The sequence below is a fragment of the Rhinoderma darwinii genome, chromosome 4, assembly GCF_050947455.1.
Source record: "Rhinoderma darwinii isolate aRhiDar2 chromosome 4, aRhiDar2.hap1, whole genome shotgun sequence".
Classification (NCBI taxonomy): Eukaryota; Metazoa; Chordata; class Amphibia; order Anura; family Rhinodermatidae; genus Rhinoderma; species Rhinoderma darwinii.
The window spans coordinates 370,198,194-370,219,236 of record NC_134690.1 but is presented as its reverse complement, the minus strand read 5'-3'; the positions used below and the strand labels follow the sequence as shown (position 1 = coordinate 370,219,236).

The following is a 21,043-nucleotide window of genomic DNA, read 5'->3' as shown; positions in this document are numbered from 1 at the left end:
CTTCTCAGTCTAAGCTAAATACTAATCCATAATTCATCTTATCGGGTCATTTGCCCTACTTATTTTCAAAGGGTTTAAACTCTAAAATCTGGAATAGTAGACTCCACTTTAAACCCTATTATACACATTGGGGCAAATTTAGTGTTCAAAATGCACCAGAATTTTGAACTTTCCGTCCGCCACATTTATTAACTGTTTTAGACACTTTTTTTTTTCTATATGCTCGACAAGGGGGCGAAGCTTAGCGGGAAAGGGGATTGGCCTAGCAAAAAGGCTCTGGCTTATAAGGCTTCACCATGCACCAAATATGGGCCAAAAATTTGGCACAAAAGCTGGCGTAACCTGAGCACACTAAGAGGTGGTATAAGGAAGAGAAAAGTATCTAGCTAGATGCGCAGAATTGATCATGCAGTATGCACCACTTTGATAAATTTGGTGAATTTTCGGACTTCATTGTCCAAGTTTGCACTTTTTCATGCATTATGCTGATGTTGTTTATAATAGGCTCTGTTGCAATTTATCAATAGCTGTGCAAAAAGTGGGTGCGCCATCTGTCTATTTACATCCATTGCATCAAATTTGTGAATAGATTTATAATGATGGATGCCATGTCGGTGAAAATTGTAATAGTTTACGGATACTTGTCGTTAATAAAACCTAAACAATCTTTTTTAACCTGTTTTGATGCTAGATATATCTTCTAATTCCCTGTGGTGAGCACTTTTAATGTACAAAAACTGCACAAACTATAAGCTTTTAATTGTGAATGTCACAGAAACCGCAAAAGCATACAATTTGGAGTTTTATCCAGGCGAACAGTGAATGTAGAGATGGCTGCGCGGCTGTCTGAATTCGCTTCTATGGCAGTTACAGATATAACCAACAAAATCCAAAAGCTTGCCCTGTTGTGTGTCTGTAATCATTTACTATGCAGCGCTTTGAGGGCTGTTTGGTGTGTGTATAATTTTACCCACCACTATAACTTTATATGGGTATCATAATAATGTCTTCATTTTAATAACTCTTATAGTCTCTGGAACAAAATCTGGTCTGATGTTAATCACTTGTGACTGAATTTGTAGGACCATTGTAACTTGAGACCAAAACGCTACGAAAAAAAATAATTGGGTTTGAAGCCTTCAAAATGTCAAGCCAGTACAAGAAAAAAAAATGAAGATTAAAGAATTGTAAGCAGAAAACGAATACAAATAAACAAAGTCCTTGCATAGTCAGCAAGAGGTGCTGGAAGTTGTTCGATCACTTTCTATGTAGAGGACAGGAGCTTCATCAGAGTCCTATATTCTAAATACAGTGTACAGTAATAATAAATTGAAGCCACCCTGACCTGTTGTCAAAAGAAGCTGCTCCTCCTGGTATAAGTAGAAAGCAGTAGAATACATGTAGTACAGGTAGAAATCAGTACAGTACTTATAGTACATGTGGTACAGGTAGAGAGCAATACAGCACATGTAGAATGCAGTATAGTACAGGCAGAGAGCAGTGCAGTACGTGTAGTACAGGCAGAGAGCAGTGTGGGACGGGCAGAGAGCAGTGTGGGACGGGCAGAGAGCAGTGTGGGACGGGCAGAGAGCAGTGATTAAAATGTGCAGCCTGAACATGACATGCACTAAATTCTCAAAACATTGTGCATGCGTATATTTGATTTTGTTACAAGTACTACTCTTAAAGAGAAACATACTTACGTCCATTCACTTCTCTGCTCGTGTCCCCCAAAAGACCGGAGCAAAGCCGATCACAGCCGAAGGGTCACAGCACTCGGCAGTGCTTTTCTGCCATTTTATTTCAGCAATTGATGGGGTCTTAGATCCCGAACCCCACCGATCAAACCTTCTGCCATTTTACTATGAGATGTCAGAAGTGTTTTGAAATGGCAATATTCCTTTAAGAAAATCTTTTTTTCAATGTACGGCTGGCCTGTTTTTAAAGAAGGCATTTAAATATTTGCAAGAGACCATTTACTAATAACTTCAAGTTTGTATAATCTGAGCAGCAGAGATTTCCACTCCCTCCGTGCCGAGTGATTTAGCTCTGGATGAGGGAACTTAATTATATAGAACATTTAATCTATGCTCAATTAGCTCCTGTAACATTATGTAAATCGGTTTTACTTCCATTAATTAAAGAAATCACAACATACGTAACTACTGTCCACGGTCAAAGAAAAACCGTTTAACAATACACGGGTAGAGTTTACTTCTCATTAAAGTTATATGTTCCGTTTGATCGATCATTACAGTATTTTAGGATATTTTATAAAGTTGGTGTAATAATATCATTGAAGTATGTGGCGGTGATCTGTTAGGATTTGTGTTGACACATGGAGTGTTAGGCCTCATGCACACGACCGTGTTTTTGCGTCCGCAATTCAACCGCAAATCCACGGGTAAATTGCGGACCCATTCATTTCTATGGGCCCATACACACTATCCGTGTTTTCACGGCTCTCCGCATGTCCGCACATCCGTGCCGCAGAAACTACGGACATGTCCTATTATGGGCCGCAAATGCGGTGCGGACATGCCAATAGAAGTCAATGGGCCCGTGGAAATTGCGGATACACCGCCGTGTGTCATCCGCAGTTTTGCGGATTTGCGGAAGTGTTGCTAGGCGACGACCGGGAATGAGTTCTGTCGTCATCATGTTTTACCTAGGCTTTTTATTTTTCATCCGCATTTTGCGGATTACATACGGATGAACTGCGGAGGACATACGGATGAACTGCGGATGACATTTCACGGAACACGGTCCTGGAATTTGCGGACCAGAAAAACACTACGGTCGTGTGCATGAGGCCTTAGTTGTTTCTATGTACAGGTTTAACCCCTTAATGACCGGGCCTGAAAAGACCTTAATGACCAGCTCAACTTTTCTGTTTTTGCCTCTCTGCGTTTCAGCAGCCATAACTTTTTTTATTTTTTCATTGACGTGGCTGTATGAGGCCTTGTTTTATGCGAGAGAAATAGTATTTTTTTTCCCCCACAGTTTTTTACGCCGTGAATATAGGAAAAAGCGATTCTCTGAATTTTTTTTTGTTTTTTATCCCGTTCACGTTTCACGCTAAATAACCCATTAGATTAATTCTTCAGGTTATTACGGTCGTGTAGATACCTATTATGTGTAGGTTTTTGTTTTTATTTAGTGTAGGGGCAGTAAAATATATTTAATGCAAAATAAAGACTCTTTTTGGGACTTTTTTTAAATTAATTTATATGTTTTGTTACTTTTTTTTTTTTTTTTTATTCCATCAAGGGATAAATTTTATTTGTAACTTTATTTTTTACTTGCAATGTATTAGCATACTTCTGTACGCTAATACATTACACTGTGTCACTATGACACAGGCTGCTGATCGGGCAGCACATGGTGTGCCCGAACAGCAGGCAAACGGAACAGACAGCCCTGGGGTCCTTTGTAGGTCCCCAGTGCTGACTGCAGAGGGATTCCCCAGTGTTTGATCGCATCACTGGAATCCCGGTGATGCGATCAAAGAGGGGAATTCCCTTTGATCATGCCGCGGTCACGGACCGCAGTAATCAAAGGGTTAAAAAGCTGGGGTCCGAATGTTTGCCGACCCCAGCTGTGTTCAGGAGGCTGCTCTAAGCTCAGGAGCTGTTAGTAACAGCTCCTGCTTGGAGGATGAGTGCTCACACGAGCGCTCACCAGCCTGATCTACAGCGCCGCCAAAAGACGTCTCTGTAGACTAAGCACCCGCACCGCCTGACGTCAAAAGACAGTGGGCGGTCGGGAAGGTGTTAATTTAGATTACGCATATACTTAAAGGGAACCTGTCAGCAATTTTGAGGTTTCATATATGAGAGGGGGAAGGTATATTAAACATACCCTTTCTCTCATGACCAATAAACCGAAGTTCGGCGCGGTAGTCGCAAGTGCCCCTTTCTTCTCTGAGTGATGGCTGTAGTGGTAAATCAGAAAGCTGCTATAGCCGTCACTCATAGGAGTGGGGCCTGCAGCGTGCAGTGCAGGAGCATGTGCACATCAAGTCTCGGCTTGCGATCAGAGCGACGGGGGAATTAAACAAGTTTTTTTCGGTAATGCAACTTGCGTGACTGAGAGAAGGATTATGTTTAAAATGCCCACACCCTCCCCGTTATAGTTCTGTCAGCAGTCCTCAAAACTGCTGACAGGTTCCCTTTAAAGTGGATCTGTCAGCTGAATTTGCGGCCCTATGGAAAGGCAGCATGTTACAGCTACAAGTCCGTAGTACTAGTAGCCAAAGCGGCACAAGCATTTTTTGTGCCGTTTGGCTAACAGGAGCACTGAAATGATAAACCAGACTTGTAGTTATGAGGGGGCGCTCACGCCTGTTTAGGGCCATACACTTGTTCATATGAGGTTTGTTCAAACTGCAATGCCTTTGTTTCTAATTTTTACAGGAATAGTGAAGGACTTGATGAAGAAAATGAGTTAAAAGACGATTTTCCCTTCTCTGCAAAAACACCTGAAACAAAAGCAAAATCTCCACTACAATATGAGCCCTCATCACTACCTTCAACAAGTAACACAAGAACTAATGGAAAGATCTGGAATGATGTGGTATGCCTTTTTTTTATTTTTTTTTAAACTCTAGAATGTTTTTTTGTGTGAAATAAGGGTCGATTCGGAGGCTGCGGTTGGATTCCGCCCTGCAAATCTACAGTAATCTGCAGTACATTACATGTGTATGGAGTATTCCAAATCCCCATCCAAATGTAGTGGGAAATATAGGGCATACGGCATATATTCAAATCTGCAATGGTTAGCGTGAAATCCACGGCACATGGGGATTTTGCTGTGGATTTACTGCAGATTTTCAGTGAAAAACTAAATGTTTTTTATTAAAAAGTGAGCAAAAAATATTCACAAACATGAACTCTACATGTGAAGGAATTGTCTAACAAAAATATGCACACATAGTTACAGCTCACAGGACAGAGGTGCGTGCGCTTCTGTAGGAATTGTAAAGGGAATAGGGCAGACCTGGTTTTTAAAAGAGTTGTCTCGTAAATGCAAAACCTTTTTCAAAAGGAAGCCAGCGCCGTGATCCGCTTCTCTATCGCGGGGAGCCGCTCCTTTCCAGGGATCCCCTCTCTGATGTCCAGATGCCTGCACGTGCTAACATATATCGCACTTACCTGGACATATTAGGGTATGTTCACACGCACTAATTACGGACGTAATTCGGGCGTTTTTGCCCCGAATTACGTCCGAAAATAGCGCCTCGATAGCGTTGACAAACATCTGCCCATTGAAAGCAATGGGCAGACGTTTGTCTGTTCACAAGAGGCGTATATTTACACGCCGCTGTCAAATGACGGCGCGTAAATAGACGCCCGCGTCAATGAAGTGACCTGTCACTTCTTTGGCCGTAATTGGAGCCGTTATTCATTGACTCCAATGAAAAGCAGCGCCAATTACGTCCGTAATTGACAAGGCGTTCAAGCGCCTGCACATGCCGTTACGGCTGAAATTACGGGGATGTTTTCAGGCGAAAATATCCCCGTAATTTCAGCCGTTACGGACGCCCTCGTGTGAACATACCCTAACTCTGTTTTTTGTTTATGTACCAATACTGCTTGAAAAAAAATGTAAACAGTCTTATTGCATATTGGAATTCACAAAAAGAGGAAAGAAAAAATTCACTGCACTCACCATTCACTAGAAATATTTAATATGCAGAGCAGGACATTGGATGTGGAGCACAAGCCTACGCCCGTTTCGCGTAGACCCACATTTTGTCAATGCCTCGGCGTTCTAGTAGACCCCGCCCCCTTATATACACACACGGGGAAATTCGAATCACATAGAAAGTTTTGATATAAAGTTTAGAAGCACAATAAAAACATGACCGCGTAAAAAACTAAGTCTAAATAATAAGTGTTTGTCATATCCATTTGTTACAAATGTTGTCGTCTTACACCGCAGAGCACCACCTGTTGTATTTTGATGAGTCATGCGGAGGTTCACACATGGCTCTGGAATACATAGTGCTCCAAGAGACAAAGCAGTGCCCATCATTCTGTTTCTCATACAATTGATTTATTGTAAATTAGTATGTCAGTAGTCACCTTAAATTTCCTTGCACTCTGTTGATCCATTAACCCCTTCCCGCATTAGCCACTTTTGACCTTCCTTACAGAGCCTAATTTTTCAAATCTGACATGTATCACTTTATGGTGATAACTTTGGAATGCTTTTACCTATCCAAGCGATTTGAGATTGTTTTCTCGTGACACATTGGACTTTATCTTACTGGTAAAATTTGCTCGATACATTCAGTATTTAATTGTGAAAAAAAACAAAATATTGCAAAAATTTGAATTTTTCTAAATGTAAATGTATCTGCTTGTAAGACAGGCAGTTATACCACACAAAATTGTTACTAATTAACATCCCCCATATGTCTACTTTAGATTGGCATCGGTATTTTTGAACATCCTTTAATTTTTTTTACGACGTAACAAGGCTTAGAACTTTAGCAGCAATTTCTCACGTTTTCAAGAAAATTTCAAGGCTATTTTTTCAGGGACCAGTTCAGTTTTGAAGTGGCTTTTAGGGCCTTAAATATTAGAAACCGCCAATAAGTCACCTCAATTAAAAAACTTCACCCCTCAAAGTATTCAAAACAGCATTTAGAAAGTCTCTTTAAACGTTTCACAGGAATTAAAGCAAAAGTAGAGGTGAAATGTACAAATTGTATTTTTTTTATTTTTATAGAAATGTATTTTGAATCTTCTTATCTTTTTTTTTTTTTTTTGTAACAAGGGGTATGGTGAGCATTTTGATCCCACAGGTGTTTCATAGATTTTATTAGAATTGGGCAGTGAATATAATAACTTGGCTTTAGCTGAAATTTTTTTATTTTCTCAACAAATAAAGGAAAAAAAGAACCCAACATTTGTAAAGCAACTTCTCCCGAGTATGGCAATACCCCATATGTGGTAATAAACTGCTGTTTGGGCATACGGCAAGGATCAGAAGAGAAGGAGCGCCATTTGGCTTTTAGAGCACAAGTTTTTGCTGCATTGATTTCTTGGCACCATGTCCCTTTTGCAAAGCCCCTAAGCTACCAGTACAGTGGAATCTCCCCAAAAGTGACTCCATTCATGAAACTACACCCCCTTGAAGAATTCATCTAGGGGTGGAGTGAGCATTTTGACCCCTCATTTGTTTAGCAGAAAATAGTGTGCACTCAATGTTGCAGAGTGAAAATGGGATTTTTTTTTCCCATAGATCTGCCAATATGTGGTGCCCAGCTTGTACCACTATAACAAGACAGCTCTCTAATTATTGTGCTGTGTTTCCCGGTTTTAGAAACACCCTACATGGGGCACTAATCTTTTGCCTGGACATTCGACCAGGCTCAAGAGTGAAAGTGTGCCATGTGAAGTTGAGGCCTAATTTGGCGATTTACAAAGTATTGATTCACAATTGCAGGGCTCTGATGTGAAATAATAAAAGAAACCCCTGAGAAGTGACCCCATTTTGGAAACTACACCCCTCAAAGCATTTATTAAGGGGTGTAGTGAGCATTTTCACCCCATAGGTCTTTTCCATAAATGAATGCGCTGCGGATGGTGCAAAGTAAAAATTTCAATTTTTCCCTAGATATGCTATTTCATTGGCAAATATGTCATGCCGAGCTTGTGCCACTGGAGACACATACCCCTAAAATTGTTAAAAGGTTTTCTACCGGTTATGGCAATGCCATATATGTGAAAGTAAACTGCTGTTTGGGCATGCTGTAGGGCACTCAGAAGGGAGGCAGCACCATTTGGCTTTTGAAGCATAGATTTTGCTTGGTAGTGGTTTTGTTTGGAGTGTTTTTTGCGAGACGAGCTGTAGTTTTTATAGGTACCATTTTTGGATACATGTGTTTTTTTTTTTGATCACTTTATTCAAATGTTTTTGGTTTTTTTTTGTTTTTTTTTTTACACCGTTCACCACATGGAATAAATAACATAATATTTTTATAGTTCAGGCAATACCAAATATGTATGGTTTTATTTATTTTTTTCTTCAATGATGAAGGGCTTTTATTGTGATTGTGATTTATTTTATTACTTGAAACTTTTTTTACTTTTTACAACTTTTTTATTTTTTACTGTTTTGTTTTGTTTCTAGTCCCACTAGGGGACTTGAATGTCCAACTGTCTGTTTTTTTTTCTTCTTCTAATACATTGCACCTCCGGGCAGGGCCTAATTGGCTTCCGTAATGGCAGTGGAGGAGGCCATTGTTGGGCCTCCTGTTGCCATAGCAGCAGTCTGAAGTACTGCAATCACATTGCAGGGCTGCCGATCCGCCACCAACCTCTAAGATGCAACGATCGCTGCATCTAAGGGGTTAATGGCAGGGATCGGGGCTAGCACCGTTTCCTGCTGTTACAGGTGGATGTCAGCTGTAATATACAGCTGACATCACCGTTGATGACGCCGGCTCAGCTCCTGAGTCGGCGCCATCTTTCCGGCAGCTATGGAAGGCTTTTAGGCTCCGCCTCCGGGTGGGGCCTGAACGGCTTCCGTACTAGGCAGCCTTTGGAGGCCAATATTAGGCCTCCGGTTGCCATTGCAGCCACGGCACCCTGGCAACTTTGTTGCTGGGGTGCCGATAAGCTGTAAACTCCTTAAATGCAGCTGCATTTAAGGGTTTAATGGCGGGATCTAAGCTGACTTCGGTTCCCGCCATTACCCCAGGGTGTCAGCTGGAACATGCAGCTGACATCAGGGGTTGATGACACGAACTGCACTTCTGAGCCCGTGTCGGCCGCTTGTCATATGGATTCGACAAAATGCGAACAGCACTAGCTTTCCATGACTTATCCATACGATAAATGTCAGGAAGGGGTTAATTGTGGTGTGTATGTAAACACAAACATATTAAAATACATTCTACAAAATCAATATAATCTAGAATTGTGTTTTGTTAGGACCTGTTCACATCAGCGCTGGATACCGTTCAAGGGTTCTGTCATACTTTTCTGTTGAAGGAACCCATGAACGGAAAGGCAAACGGAAACCATAGCTTCCATTTGCATCATCATTAATTTTAATGGTTATGCTTTCGTTGAAAAAGGTTTCAGATTGTCTCCTTTTCTTATGGTTTCCGTTACTTTAGCGGAAACAATAGCATAGTCTACTACGCTATTGTTTTCACCAAAAAAAAACGCATGCCCTACGAAGCGGAAACAAACTAAAACTATTTGCAATGGAGGCATTACCATGAAAATCAATGAGAATGCAAACGGAAGCTTTAGTTTCCGCTTGGCTTGCTGTTCATGGGTTCCTCCAACGGAAAGGTCTGATGTAACCCATGAACGGAAACCAGCGCTGATGTGAACACAGCCTTAGACCCCTATCAGACGAACGTTGTAAAACTCGTCTGTGTTTCATCATAAAAAAAAATACTTTTCCATTCAAGTTGTGTATTGTATCAAAGTTCATTACGTTTGTAATTTTTTTTCTCAATTATGATTATCATTTTTAGGTTGAGGTCATAAAGCAATTGTGTTGATTCTCACTGCAGTGCCCTTCCCTTCCCCTTTGCTAGTATATATTGTACCCCCAGCTCTCCTCCACACTTCCCCAGTAATGACAGCAGGCACCCCCCACCACCCACTTACCACCAAGTGCAGAGAGCAAAACAGTCACACGAACAGATTTATTTTTTTTCAGCCCTTATGGCAACCCTGTTATGTCCAGTCCTGCCATAATACAATTACAAGTCGTAACACTTGTCATGATGCTTTCCCTGGATCTTCATTTCTGATGACCATTAAGGGTCACACACATCATTTTACTTCTTGGGTGACTGTTACATTCTGTAAATCGCCGCAAATATATGCACAATGCTGAAAGTTGAGACCACCTGTGGTAGAAACGGCTTCTCGGCGGTTGATCGCATAAGTCAAGTCCCAGCCAGTGCCGCTGCTGAGAATTGATATCACATTACTAGTTATTAAATAGAAAATGCTGATGCCGACACTTTTATGTGCTCTGACTTCTTTGTGTCATGTAGCAGGTGATTTATTGCCTGTCATCTACAGTATTTGGGATTCCATCTTACAATTATAGTGATTGCATCTTAGCCTGTGCATTCCGACACCGCTTATCCCATACTGACCCTCCGCAGGAATTCCATCAACTCCATCAATTTCTGCTTGTCTCTGACTTTTTTCTCTTTCCATACATCTAAGGCCTCATGCACACGACCGTAAAAACTCCCGTTATTACGGGTCGTAATCACGACCCGTAATAACGGGCTCATAGACTTCTATTGGCGATGGGTGCCTTCCCGTTTTCTCACGGGAAGGTGCCCGTGCCGTTGAAAAAGATAGAACATGTCCTATTTCAGGCCGTAATAACGGCACGGACAGTCCATAGAAGTCTATGGAGCTCTCGTAATAACGGGTGGCTACATGTGTGCACCCGTCATTACGGCAGCGTTGCTAAGCGACGTCCGTAAATAGTCACTGTCCAGGGAGCTGAAAGAGTTAACTGATCGGCAGTAACTCTTTCAGCACCCTGGACAGTGACTACCGATCAGTATAAACCTGTAAAAAATAAAAATAAAAGACGTTCATACTTACCGACAACTTCCTGCTTCCTCCAGTCCGGTCTCCCGCCCGTTGCCTTGGTGACGCGTCCCTCTCGACATCCGGCCCGACGTCCTGGATGACGTTTCAGGCCATCACAGGTCAATCACAGGCCAATCACAGGTCAATCACAGGCTGCAGCGGTCACATGGACTGCCGCGTCATCCAGGGATGTCGGGCTGGATGTGAAGAGAGGGACGCGTCACCAAGACAACGGCCGGGTAAGTATGAATTTCTTTAACTTTTATTACAGAAAGGGCTGTCCCTTCTCTCTATCCTGCACTGATAGAGAGAAGGGGCTGCCGATTAGTGCAGTGCTATTTTGCCGCCAAAAACGTGCTCGTAAATACGGGTGGAATACGTGTGACACCGGACCCATATTTACGAGCACGGGTTCGTAAATACTGGTGCAAAACGGGTGGAATACGTGTGACACCGGACCCGTATTTACGCCAGTATTTACGGGTGGGAAAAAATACGGTCGTGTGCATGAGGCCTAAGGGAGAGGAATTATGGCTGATTATTTGGCAGCTTGAAGCTGGGGCTGGTATACTGTACTCTTGGTCATACATTCATTCCTTCTTCCATTAGATCAAACGAAAAGGAAGACTGTATAATCCTGTAGATGACAATTTCACCCTTTCCTCTTCCACTTATTAATGGCCTTTTATATTCTCTTTCTTGTAGGGCTATCCTAACACACCATGAAAACAGGCATTGCTCTCAGTCTGATTAAAATTGTTATCTCGGTAATCCTAAATTTTCACATTATTCTATACCAGAGAAATCTAAGTTCTGAAAAGTTTTTTTTTACTTTGTCATATTTGGTTTCCAACCCTTCTTTATACGGTTGATCTACACTTATTTAATCTTTTTTTTATTGGGAGGAATGTATTTAAGCGTATTTCCACCCAAAAATGAGATAAATATAATAAGCGTTCTATGCAGTCTCTATGGTTACAAACAAACACTGTAGGTTTCATAGTATTATAATTTGTAAGGCCCAGATAATATATATCTCCATCCAGGTCAGCCTATTCTTCTGCAGTGTTGTGTAACCTGATCCTGCAGTCCTGTATGATTCCAAGAAAAGCGTGCAGAAGTAGCGGGACACAGTATGCATTTTAGAATGGTTACCTAACTTTTCAGAATAAGTTGGTGTGTACATGAGGAATAATATTATTTCTGGCCATTATATGACCTGTATTCTGCATTTTTTTAGCAGTTTTCCTCTCTGCAGGCTCTGTCTCTAATTCTCAGTTTTCTCCTAGCTAGGGAGCATATATTAACTGCTATCCTGTCTTCTATACACTGCACACATAGAAGAGGAGAAGCAATAATGAGTAGCTGAGAATCCAGTACTCCGGTGACATAGAAGTCTTACCAGAAGCATATGTGTTTGTCTCTGCTCCTGCTTCCTCTCCCTGCTTACCCGCTCACCCTTTATAGACTTACATGCAGCTGTGTTGCTTTCCCCTCAAAAAAATATTAAATAGTATACATATGGAAACTGGTTTTTGACAAAAAGAATAACATAGCAGGCTGCTAAAAAGTCAATGCAAATAGGATATAACAGTACGGTGTTCTGTCCCCACGAGGCGTAAAAAGACGGCCGCGAAAAAAGTGCATGTCACTTGAGACGTCCGTAAAATACGCCGCAAAAAATGCGAGTTGCTACGAAAGCATCTGAAAATCAGGAGCTGGTTTCGCCTGAAAACCGCTCCGTATTTTGAGACGTTTATGATCACTGCATGTAAACATACCCTTAGAATGCAGCTTCAAAATACAGGCTGTTTTCTTTCTGTCCTGTTGAAAACCCCAGTGGGATCCTGTTTATTTTAATAATCCTTTTGCATCGTGTTTTAAAGGTACCTTTTTTCTTGATCTTGAAATAACAAAAAAAAAATATTTTTCAGTGGAACAAAACTCATGTGAACTTAGCCTAAGGCCTAGTTAACATCTGTGTTGGTGGCTCCGTTAGATGACCCCAACGCAGATTCCTTCGAAAATCGCAATCTGCGCTATTGTATACTGTAAAACCCAGGACACCCTGACAAAGCCAACGTAACCCATTAAAGTCAATGGGTTCCGTCGGCCACTTATGGTGCCCATGGTGCAATGGAGCGGCGCTTCCGGTTATTCATCAGTTCTGCTCCTTTGACCGAGCAGAAAAACGGAATGACCAGAGCAGGTGTGAACATTGATTGCGTATCCTAAGGTTTTGTCACAAATTTATTTGATATAAGATACAGAATGAATTGCTTTACATATTCATCCAGCTGTCATACTGAAGAACAAGGTTCATTGTGTACATGGAATAGAACTAAACACTAACTAATAACAGCAGCCAGGCTTTTGTTTTTATTGTCTAGTATGTGATAGATGAAAGCTTTTGATATCAATTGTGACTCCTTTATAAATGTTCAATCCAAAGTTGTTAGCAAATTATCTTTAATTTGAATGTTATTTGCGGAGTTAAAAATGTACTTCAATGAAATGTATTGTATGGAAGTAAACGGTTCTTGTGCAGGATGTATTATGTTACTGAACTGCAGAAATACAAAGAACATTACAATATGAAAACCAGTCCAGTGAACACATGGAGACCTCAAGAGTGCATGCTGGTAGAAGGAATCAATAGGGGAATGCACCGGAATTCTGGCACAAATTGTGCAAAAAAAGAAATGGTGTACATGTCGTGCGGCAATTTTTATGTGTTTTTATATACCTTTTGCACCTTCCTAGGCAGTTTTGAAAAATGTCCTTAAAAAGTGGCATGGCAAAGAGGCATCTTAAAATGCGCCACATTTGTTAATGTGTGTACCATTTTATTTTCGCAAAATATTGATGTAGAGTACGCCAGCCGAACTCTGGTGGGGCGTGGCCTAGCCGGAGTTGTAAGAAGACGTTCAGTGCTGAGCTCCCGCCATCGATCCTCTCTGTCCTCAACCATCATGGTAGATATATATATAAAAACCCTGGCTCTATAGCTCACAACAGAATTATGTTTTATATGACCGTCAACCGTCAATAATTTTAATTTTTCCTAGCGGTTTCTTCTATAGCGATTTCTGCCTAACAATCGATCTAAAGTCACTTTTATTTGAGACTGTTGTAAATACTTACCCCCGAGTGTAGTTATTACATTGTCTAGATGGTTCTTCCCTGTCCTGCTTCACTTGCAGTGGCTTTCCCTATTGATTACGTCCTCGTCTTTATGAATGAGTTGGCGTCATCGTGTGTGATTTGTAATTGGCTGATTTCAGTGCTATGTCCGATTGGTGGGAATTCTGATTTGCCGTTTGTAAACTATGGATATTTGAATAAAAACAAAATTAAATGTAAGGGATTGTATAATCTAATACTTTACTAAGAGGGTCTTTAGATCTTAAATATGTGAATCTTGCATGTTGCAGCTTATCTATGTATTTACGTACCAACGCAGTAAGGTTTATAATGTATTTTTATCTTTTGTGGATTCATATTTTTATGTATATGATGAACATTATGTTGTTGTTAAGAGGAATGTATATGTTTTATGTATTTGTGTTTTTAAGTAATTTTACTAGCAGGTATTTAAACTAATTAATTAGACACGTCAGAGATGCCCCAGAGGAAGCTGGAAGGGCGAAACCCAAGGTTGGGTGAGATTGTTTGTTGTGCCGCATATGGTTTTTATCCTAATTTTATGAGCTTGAATATTTGTCCTATTTTGTAAGTATGGAATAAATGTGCTTGACAAACAAAGTGTTGAAGGGTATTGCACTATTGTTCTCCTTTTTTTCACACTGGAGAAATAGGTTATTTCCTGAGTGGAAGAGTTAGTTTTATCGGCTGCATTCACGTGAAACTGCTAGTACTATCAGGACCATCTATATCTACACTGGTTTGTGGATTGTCTATCTCTACCCACTGGAACTATTGTTCATATAAACTACACGCTTGACTTCCTTTGCAGCTCTGTTGAGCGGTAAAACTTAATTTAAAAAAAAAATTATATATATATTGAATGCCAGTAAGGAGCCGTCTTCTGCCTTAGGAAGACATAGAGTGCTTTTCTGTAGCCATCGGCTATTTTTCCAGTCCTGCTGCCGGAATTAGGCTCTGACTGCGGGCCACGCTGAGTGTTATCAGGCACCATCTTGCCTACTACGATACATACAGATCTTTTGCTGAACTTGCAGACTAGGAAAAAACATAGGGATGTATCCTCTGCCTCCTTCCCAAGTGCTTCCTAGCAGTTCCTGCCTACTTGCCTGGGTATACCCTCGGACCTCCAACGTACGCCGAACTTCACTGCATACCGAAACAGAGGGCACTAAGTGCATGCTGCCCAGGCTATCCCAGGGACCAAGAAACCGACAATCTCAACTGCCCTGTTTAAAGGGCTTGTCCCACAAAACACATGTATCCCCTATCCACAGGATAGGGGATACATGTGTGATCGCTGGGGGTCCAACTGCTGGGATCCCCCAGCGATAAGGAGACCGGGGGACTGAAAGTCCCCCGAAGTGCTCCATGAGAAGCATGTGACATCCGGGGGCTTGCTTGGATTCCCCTATTACATTGGAGAAGATGCAATTGGCAGTACAGCAAATGGCCAACAAGAAAGCACTGGGAACAGACGGGCTTCCAGTGGAAATGTATAAATCGTATGGGGAGATTTTATTACCTAAACTATTGCTTACACTCTAGGCAGCTGAGGAAGAGGCGCAACTTCAAGCCTCTACGATGGAAGCTTTGATTTATAGTCCTTTTAAAATTCTAGGGGGGGGGGGGCTGTATGGCGCTATCTACAGGGGGGGGGCTGTATGGCGCTATCTACAGGGGGGGGGCTGTATGGCGCTATCTACAGGGGGGGGGCTGTATGGCGCTATCTACAGGGGGGGGGCTGTATGGCGCTATCTACAGGGGGGGGCTGTATGGCGCTATCTACAGGGGGGGGCTGTATGGTGCTATCTACAGGGGGGGGGCTGTATGGTGCTATCTACAGGGGGGGCTGTATGGTGCTATCTACAGGGGGGACTGTATGGTGCTATCTACAGGGGGGACTGTATGTCGCTATCTACAGGGGGGGGCTGTATGGCGCTATCTACAGAGGGGGGGTTTTATGGCGCTATCTACAGGGGGGGGCTGTATGGCGCTATCTACAGGGGGGGGCTGTATGGCACTATCTACAGGGGGGGGGCTGTATGGCGCTATCTACAGGGGGGCTGTATGGTGCTATCTACAGGGGGGACTGTATGGTGCTATCTACAGGGGGGACTGTATGTCGCTATCTACAGAGGGGGCTGTATGGCGTTATCTACAGAGGGGGCTGTATGGCGCTATCTACAGAGGGGGCTGTATGGCGCTATCTACAGAGGGGGCTGTATGGCGCTATCTACAGAGGGGGCTGTATGGCGTTATCTACAGAGGGGACTGTATGGCGTTATCTACAGAGGGGGCAGTATGACGCTATCTACAGGGGGGGCTGTAAAAAAGGCACGATATACGGGGGGGGGGGGTTGTGTGACACCCAGAGGAGGGGGGCCCCAGTCAAAAGTTTGCTATGGGGCCAGTCTTTCCTAGTTACGCCCCTGACCTCACCGTCCCCTGTAGACGGCAGCAATCGGCTTCAGCTGTTCTTAAGTCTAAGTGGTATTTGCAGCAAATCTGAATGACTTTGTAGAACGTTTTGGTTGGTAATCTAGAGCAAGACTGAACTCAAGAATGGCTCCATCAGTTAAGCTGAACTAAAGTTGAAAGTTATGGAATATCTCCAGTTTAGTAGTCCCTGTAAATATAATATTTGTAACCTGTAGAAAGAGTGTAGGACATGCTGGCATGGTGTTTGACTGCTGGAGCCAATCTGAATCTGTAATGGGCATGTTAGGAAAAGTACAGAATGCAGAAAAAGCGGGTAAAAGGCAAGAGGTGGCAATTGGAATTGAGGTTGAGGTGGTCACATATTTTGGACACTGATCAGTTCTTTTAAAGTACTTGAAAAACAAAATTTTTTATTTTTTGTATTTTTCGCTTTACTAATTTAATGCAATATACCTAGAAACCCTGGATTGGATCTGTACCACTCAGGATTAGTTACTGCGGGTGATTTTTATTTTTCAGAGGTGGTCATGTAATTTATGTATTCCGGGTACTACTGCATCAAATGATTTTATTCCGTTACATTTCTTTATTACAGCCCTCTGCTGGCAACTCTAAAGATGATGTAGAAGTGGAAAAACCCGGACAAAGGAAACGTGTTCTTCCCGCCTGGATGATGCAGGGAGATCTTCCAGTTCAGACTCTTCCATCCCATGTTATTACAGCAGGTAGGTTTTGGTTTGTTCCTGGAGTCTGTGGAAAATAGGTTAATCTAATCTTTGTTATGATCTTCACGTGATTGTAGCAGACATTCGTCAGTTCTCTGGTTTTTCTTGGTAATCCGCATATGCTGAATTCTCTGTAATTACGGATGTATACCGTGCATCTGGGTACACATTATAGAAACCTTCAATGCGGGCATTGATGGTCTCCTCAGTCTTTTGTTCGATTCTAGGAATTGTTGTAGTTCAATATAATCTATATGGTGGACATCACATCTGTTTATTCTTGAAAATCTCATTCCAAAACCGTGAGGATTAATGGGTATTCCAGCACTTGTCCACAATGTAACATTTCTCACTTATCCAGTGGATATCTGACTGCTGAGACCCCCACCAATTGCTAGTACAGGAGACCGTGATGAGGTGGAGGTTACATTTTTATATGGAGTAGCAGTCGATCTTGTGTGCTGTCACTTCATGCAACTGCTTGGAAACAGCCTGATTCCCTACAAGAACAAAATCCTAATTTTTTTCTTGGAAGGCTGTCTACTTGATTTTTCAATATTACTAGGAGGATTTGTATTAATTTAGCCACAAGACTATTGAAGGGTTGAGGACTGATATTTGGCAATAAGGCTTATCCGGGTATGGAGTGTATAGGCAGTGTTGTGCTGAATTTTGTAATACTGTGTCTTTGAATGCTGAAATACCATTATGGTATTTGTGGTCTTAAAAAAAAAAAAAAATTGCCCCGTTGGAACAGCATTCCGTTTTTCCCATTGAAACCAATGGGCATATGTTTGGAGGCGTTCTGCTTCCGATTAAAACTGCCGAAAATAAGCCATGTGAACATACCCTTAGAATGCCAAAGTTGTGGTATACAGTCAAGGTGATATGTTGTCCAGTTTCTTAGACCTATGTGCCTGTGTGAACTTACATGGTTGTAATAACCTACACTTTATTTTGAAAACATACAATTAAGATCGAGTAGGTTTTCAATATTATAAAAAATTTCTATACTTTTTTTTTTTTTTTTTTGCTTACAGCTAAAATAGATTGTTTAAAGGCTATGTAAACCTTTTAAACACTTTGTTTTATTTTATTTTTTTAAATTATTATGGTGTTTAATGCAACTTTTGAATTTATATATTTTTATTTTTTTTTAAAACTCCGTTTATTGAAGGAGACATATAAATACATTAACACAGTAAACTGCAGGACCCCCGCACAGCGGACATGTCCATAATATAGGCATATACAAAACTGTTCATTATTGCTTTGAAATATTTAACAAGATTCATAACACTTTTATGAGATAAAACAAAACGAAATAGAGAAAAAAAGGAAAAGAAAGATACATCTTTTATCGAATTCTTGCCAGCTACATTTCTGTCCCAATATAATATGCGTATTCCCAAAATAATCAAATAAAGGAGCAAGGAAACAGAGTAACACCCCCTGTAATAACGATCAATCAATTACCCACGACCCCACCTAGATCAGATTAGGTCGGTAATGCTCATGTGTGAATCCCTCTGATCGCTCCGTCCCTGAGTAGGACGTAAGAGCCGAGTTGCACCAACTATCCCAGATCCAGTTGAATTTTTCAGGTCGGTTTCTATCAAGATACATTATACGTTCATAAGGTATAGCCGTGTTTACCAGTTGGATCCACATTGCTTTGGTAGGGGGTGGAGCATTCATCCATCTGAGTGCCATTGCTTTGCGGGCCACAAACAGAGTCTCACGAAGACACGTGCGAAGGTGTGGTGAAATCAATTCCTCCTCAATCAACCCGAATAAGCAGATACCTGGCTCTACCAATACAGGGATCGACAGCACCCTAGCAAGCAGGGCAGTAACCTCCGTCCAGAATTGGCGAATGTCTGGGCAGTCCCATATCATATGCTGAAAATCGGCAGGGCTAAAGAAACATCTATGACCAGGGGCGTAGCTAAAGGCTCATGGGCCCCGACGCAAAAATTCTTACTGGGCCCCCCCCCCCGCAAACTTCTCATGGCCGACGGTCCGCAGATTTCAGCTGCATCGCTGGGTCTCCTAAGTGACCCAACAATGCAGCACTAGCAGCCGGGGGCGTCACTAAGGCTGGGTTCACACACCCTATTTACGGACGTAATTCGGGCGTTTTAGCATTGAATTACATCCGAAAATGCGGCTCAATAGCATAGGCAAACATCTGCCCATTCATTTGAATGGGTCTTACGATGTTCTGTGCCGACGGTCATTTTTTTTTACGCGCCGCTGTCAAAAGGCGGAGCGTAAAAAAGACGCCCGCGTCAAAGAAGTGCCTGTCACTTCTTCAGACGTAAATGGAGCCGTTTTCCATGGACTCCATAGAAAAACAGCTCCAATTACGTCCGTAATGGACGCAGCGAAAGATGCCTGCACATGCCATTACGGCTGAAATTACGGTGCTGTTTTCTCCTGAAAACAGCACCGTAATTTCAGCCGTAACAGACGCTGCTGTGTGAACATACCCTCAGGGCTTAAAATGTCAGGGAAATAGCCCCAATACATACATGTCCGCCCCAAAAAAAAGTGTGTATATGAGACAGCATAGCATATCTATAGCACTACGACCCTATAAACTATGGATAGGATTAGATACAGTGGCTCAGCAGACAGTATCACACATGATAGGATTAGATACAGTGGCTCAGAAGGCAGTATCACACATAATAGGATTAGATACAGTGGCTCAGCAGACAGTATCACACATGATAGGATTAGATACAGTGGCTCAGCAGACAGTACCACACATGATGGGATTAGATACAGTGGCCCAGCAGACAGTATCACACAAGATACGATTAGATATAGGGCCCAGCAGACAGTATCACACATGATTGGATTAGATACACAGCTCAGCAGACAGTATCACACATGATTGGATTAGATACACAGCTCAGCAGACCGTATCACACATGATTGGATTAGATACAGGGCCCAGCTCGCTGACATTTCGGCTCCAGCGCTGGACCCAGGACAGGTAAGAATAATAATTTTGCTTCTTTATGTGTTACTGATTATTTTTGTGTGTTTGTGTTTTTTTACAGGTTCGGTTGTTGGACTTCGGATACGAGGACTTCAATTACGGCGTTTTTTTTAATTCTCAATAAAATGGTTAAAGAGGGTTGTGTTTTTTTATTTCAATAAAATATTTTTTCTATGTCCTTGTACCTTTTTAACTTTATTATCACCGCCTTAGTAATGGCCGCTGGCTGATTGACAACCTCCATTACTAAGGCGGGGCTTAATGTTAGCAGGTGCAGAGGATACACTAACCCCCATTATTACCCCGGTACCCACCGCCACCAGGAGTACTGGGAAGAGCCGGGTACGAACCAGTACCCGACCATCTGTAGTGACGGGCAGGCAACGGGGTGACCGCAGGCTGGTAGTATTAGGCTGGGGAAGGCCAAAAACAGTGGCCCTTCCCACCCTTGTAATGCTGCCTGCTGCTGCTGTGTTGCATCTGGCTGGTTATGAAAATTGGGGGGGACCCCACATCGTTCTTTCCAATTATTTTTTTTTTTTAAATAATGTGGGTTCCCCCCCATTTTTCATAACCAGCCAGATATAATAAAGCAGCAACAGCCAGCATTACCAGGGTGGGAAGGGCCACTGTTTTTTAGCCTTTCCCCTCCTGATAATACCAGCCTGCGGCCACCCCAGTGGCCGACCATCACTACAGATGGTCAGGTACTGGATGGTACCCGTCTCTTCCCAGCACCCCTGGTGGCGGTGGGTACCGGGGTAATATTGGGGGTTAGTGTTAGCCTCTGCACCGGCTAACACTAAGCCCCGCCTTAGCAATGGATGCTGTCAATCAGCCGGCGGCCATTACTAAGGCGGTAGTAATATAGTTTAAAAAAAACCACAAAGACATAGAAAAAATATTTTATTGAAAAAAAAAAAAAAAAACACACAACCCTCATTAACCATTTTATTAATAAAAAAAAAAGCCGACATCGAAGTAGTCCTGGAATCCGCCGTAGTTCAACTACCGAACCTGTAAGAAAACACACAAAAAATGATTAGTAACACGTGTGTTAGGCTTAGATACAGGGCCCATGTGTGATACTGTCTGTGGGACCCTGTATC

General features: G+C 42.1%; 1 protein-coding gene across 1 annotated transcript in view; it reads left to right on the top strand.

Moving 5' to 3' along the window:
• APLF (aprataxin and PNKP like factor) overlaps window positions 1-21,043 on the top strand; it is a 128,501-nt gene that overhangs the window by 35,441 nt on the left and 72,017 nt on the right. Inside the window, exons 4-5 of the mRNA XM_075863105.1 lie at window positions 4,416-4,575; window positions 16,795-16,924. Coding sequence (XP_075719220.1) covers window positions 4,416-4,575; window positions 16,795-16,924 — 290 coding nt within the window. The remainder of the gene's footprint in view (window positions 1-4,415; window positions 4,576-16,794; window positions 16,925-21,043) is intronic.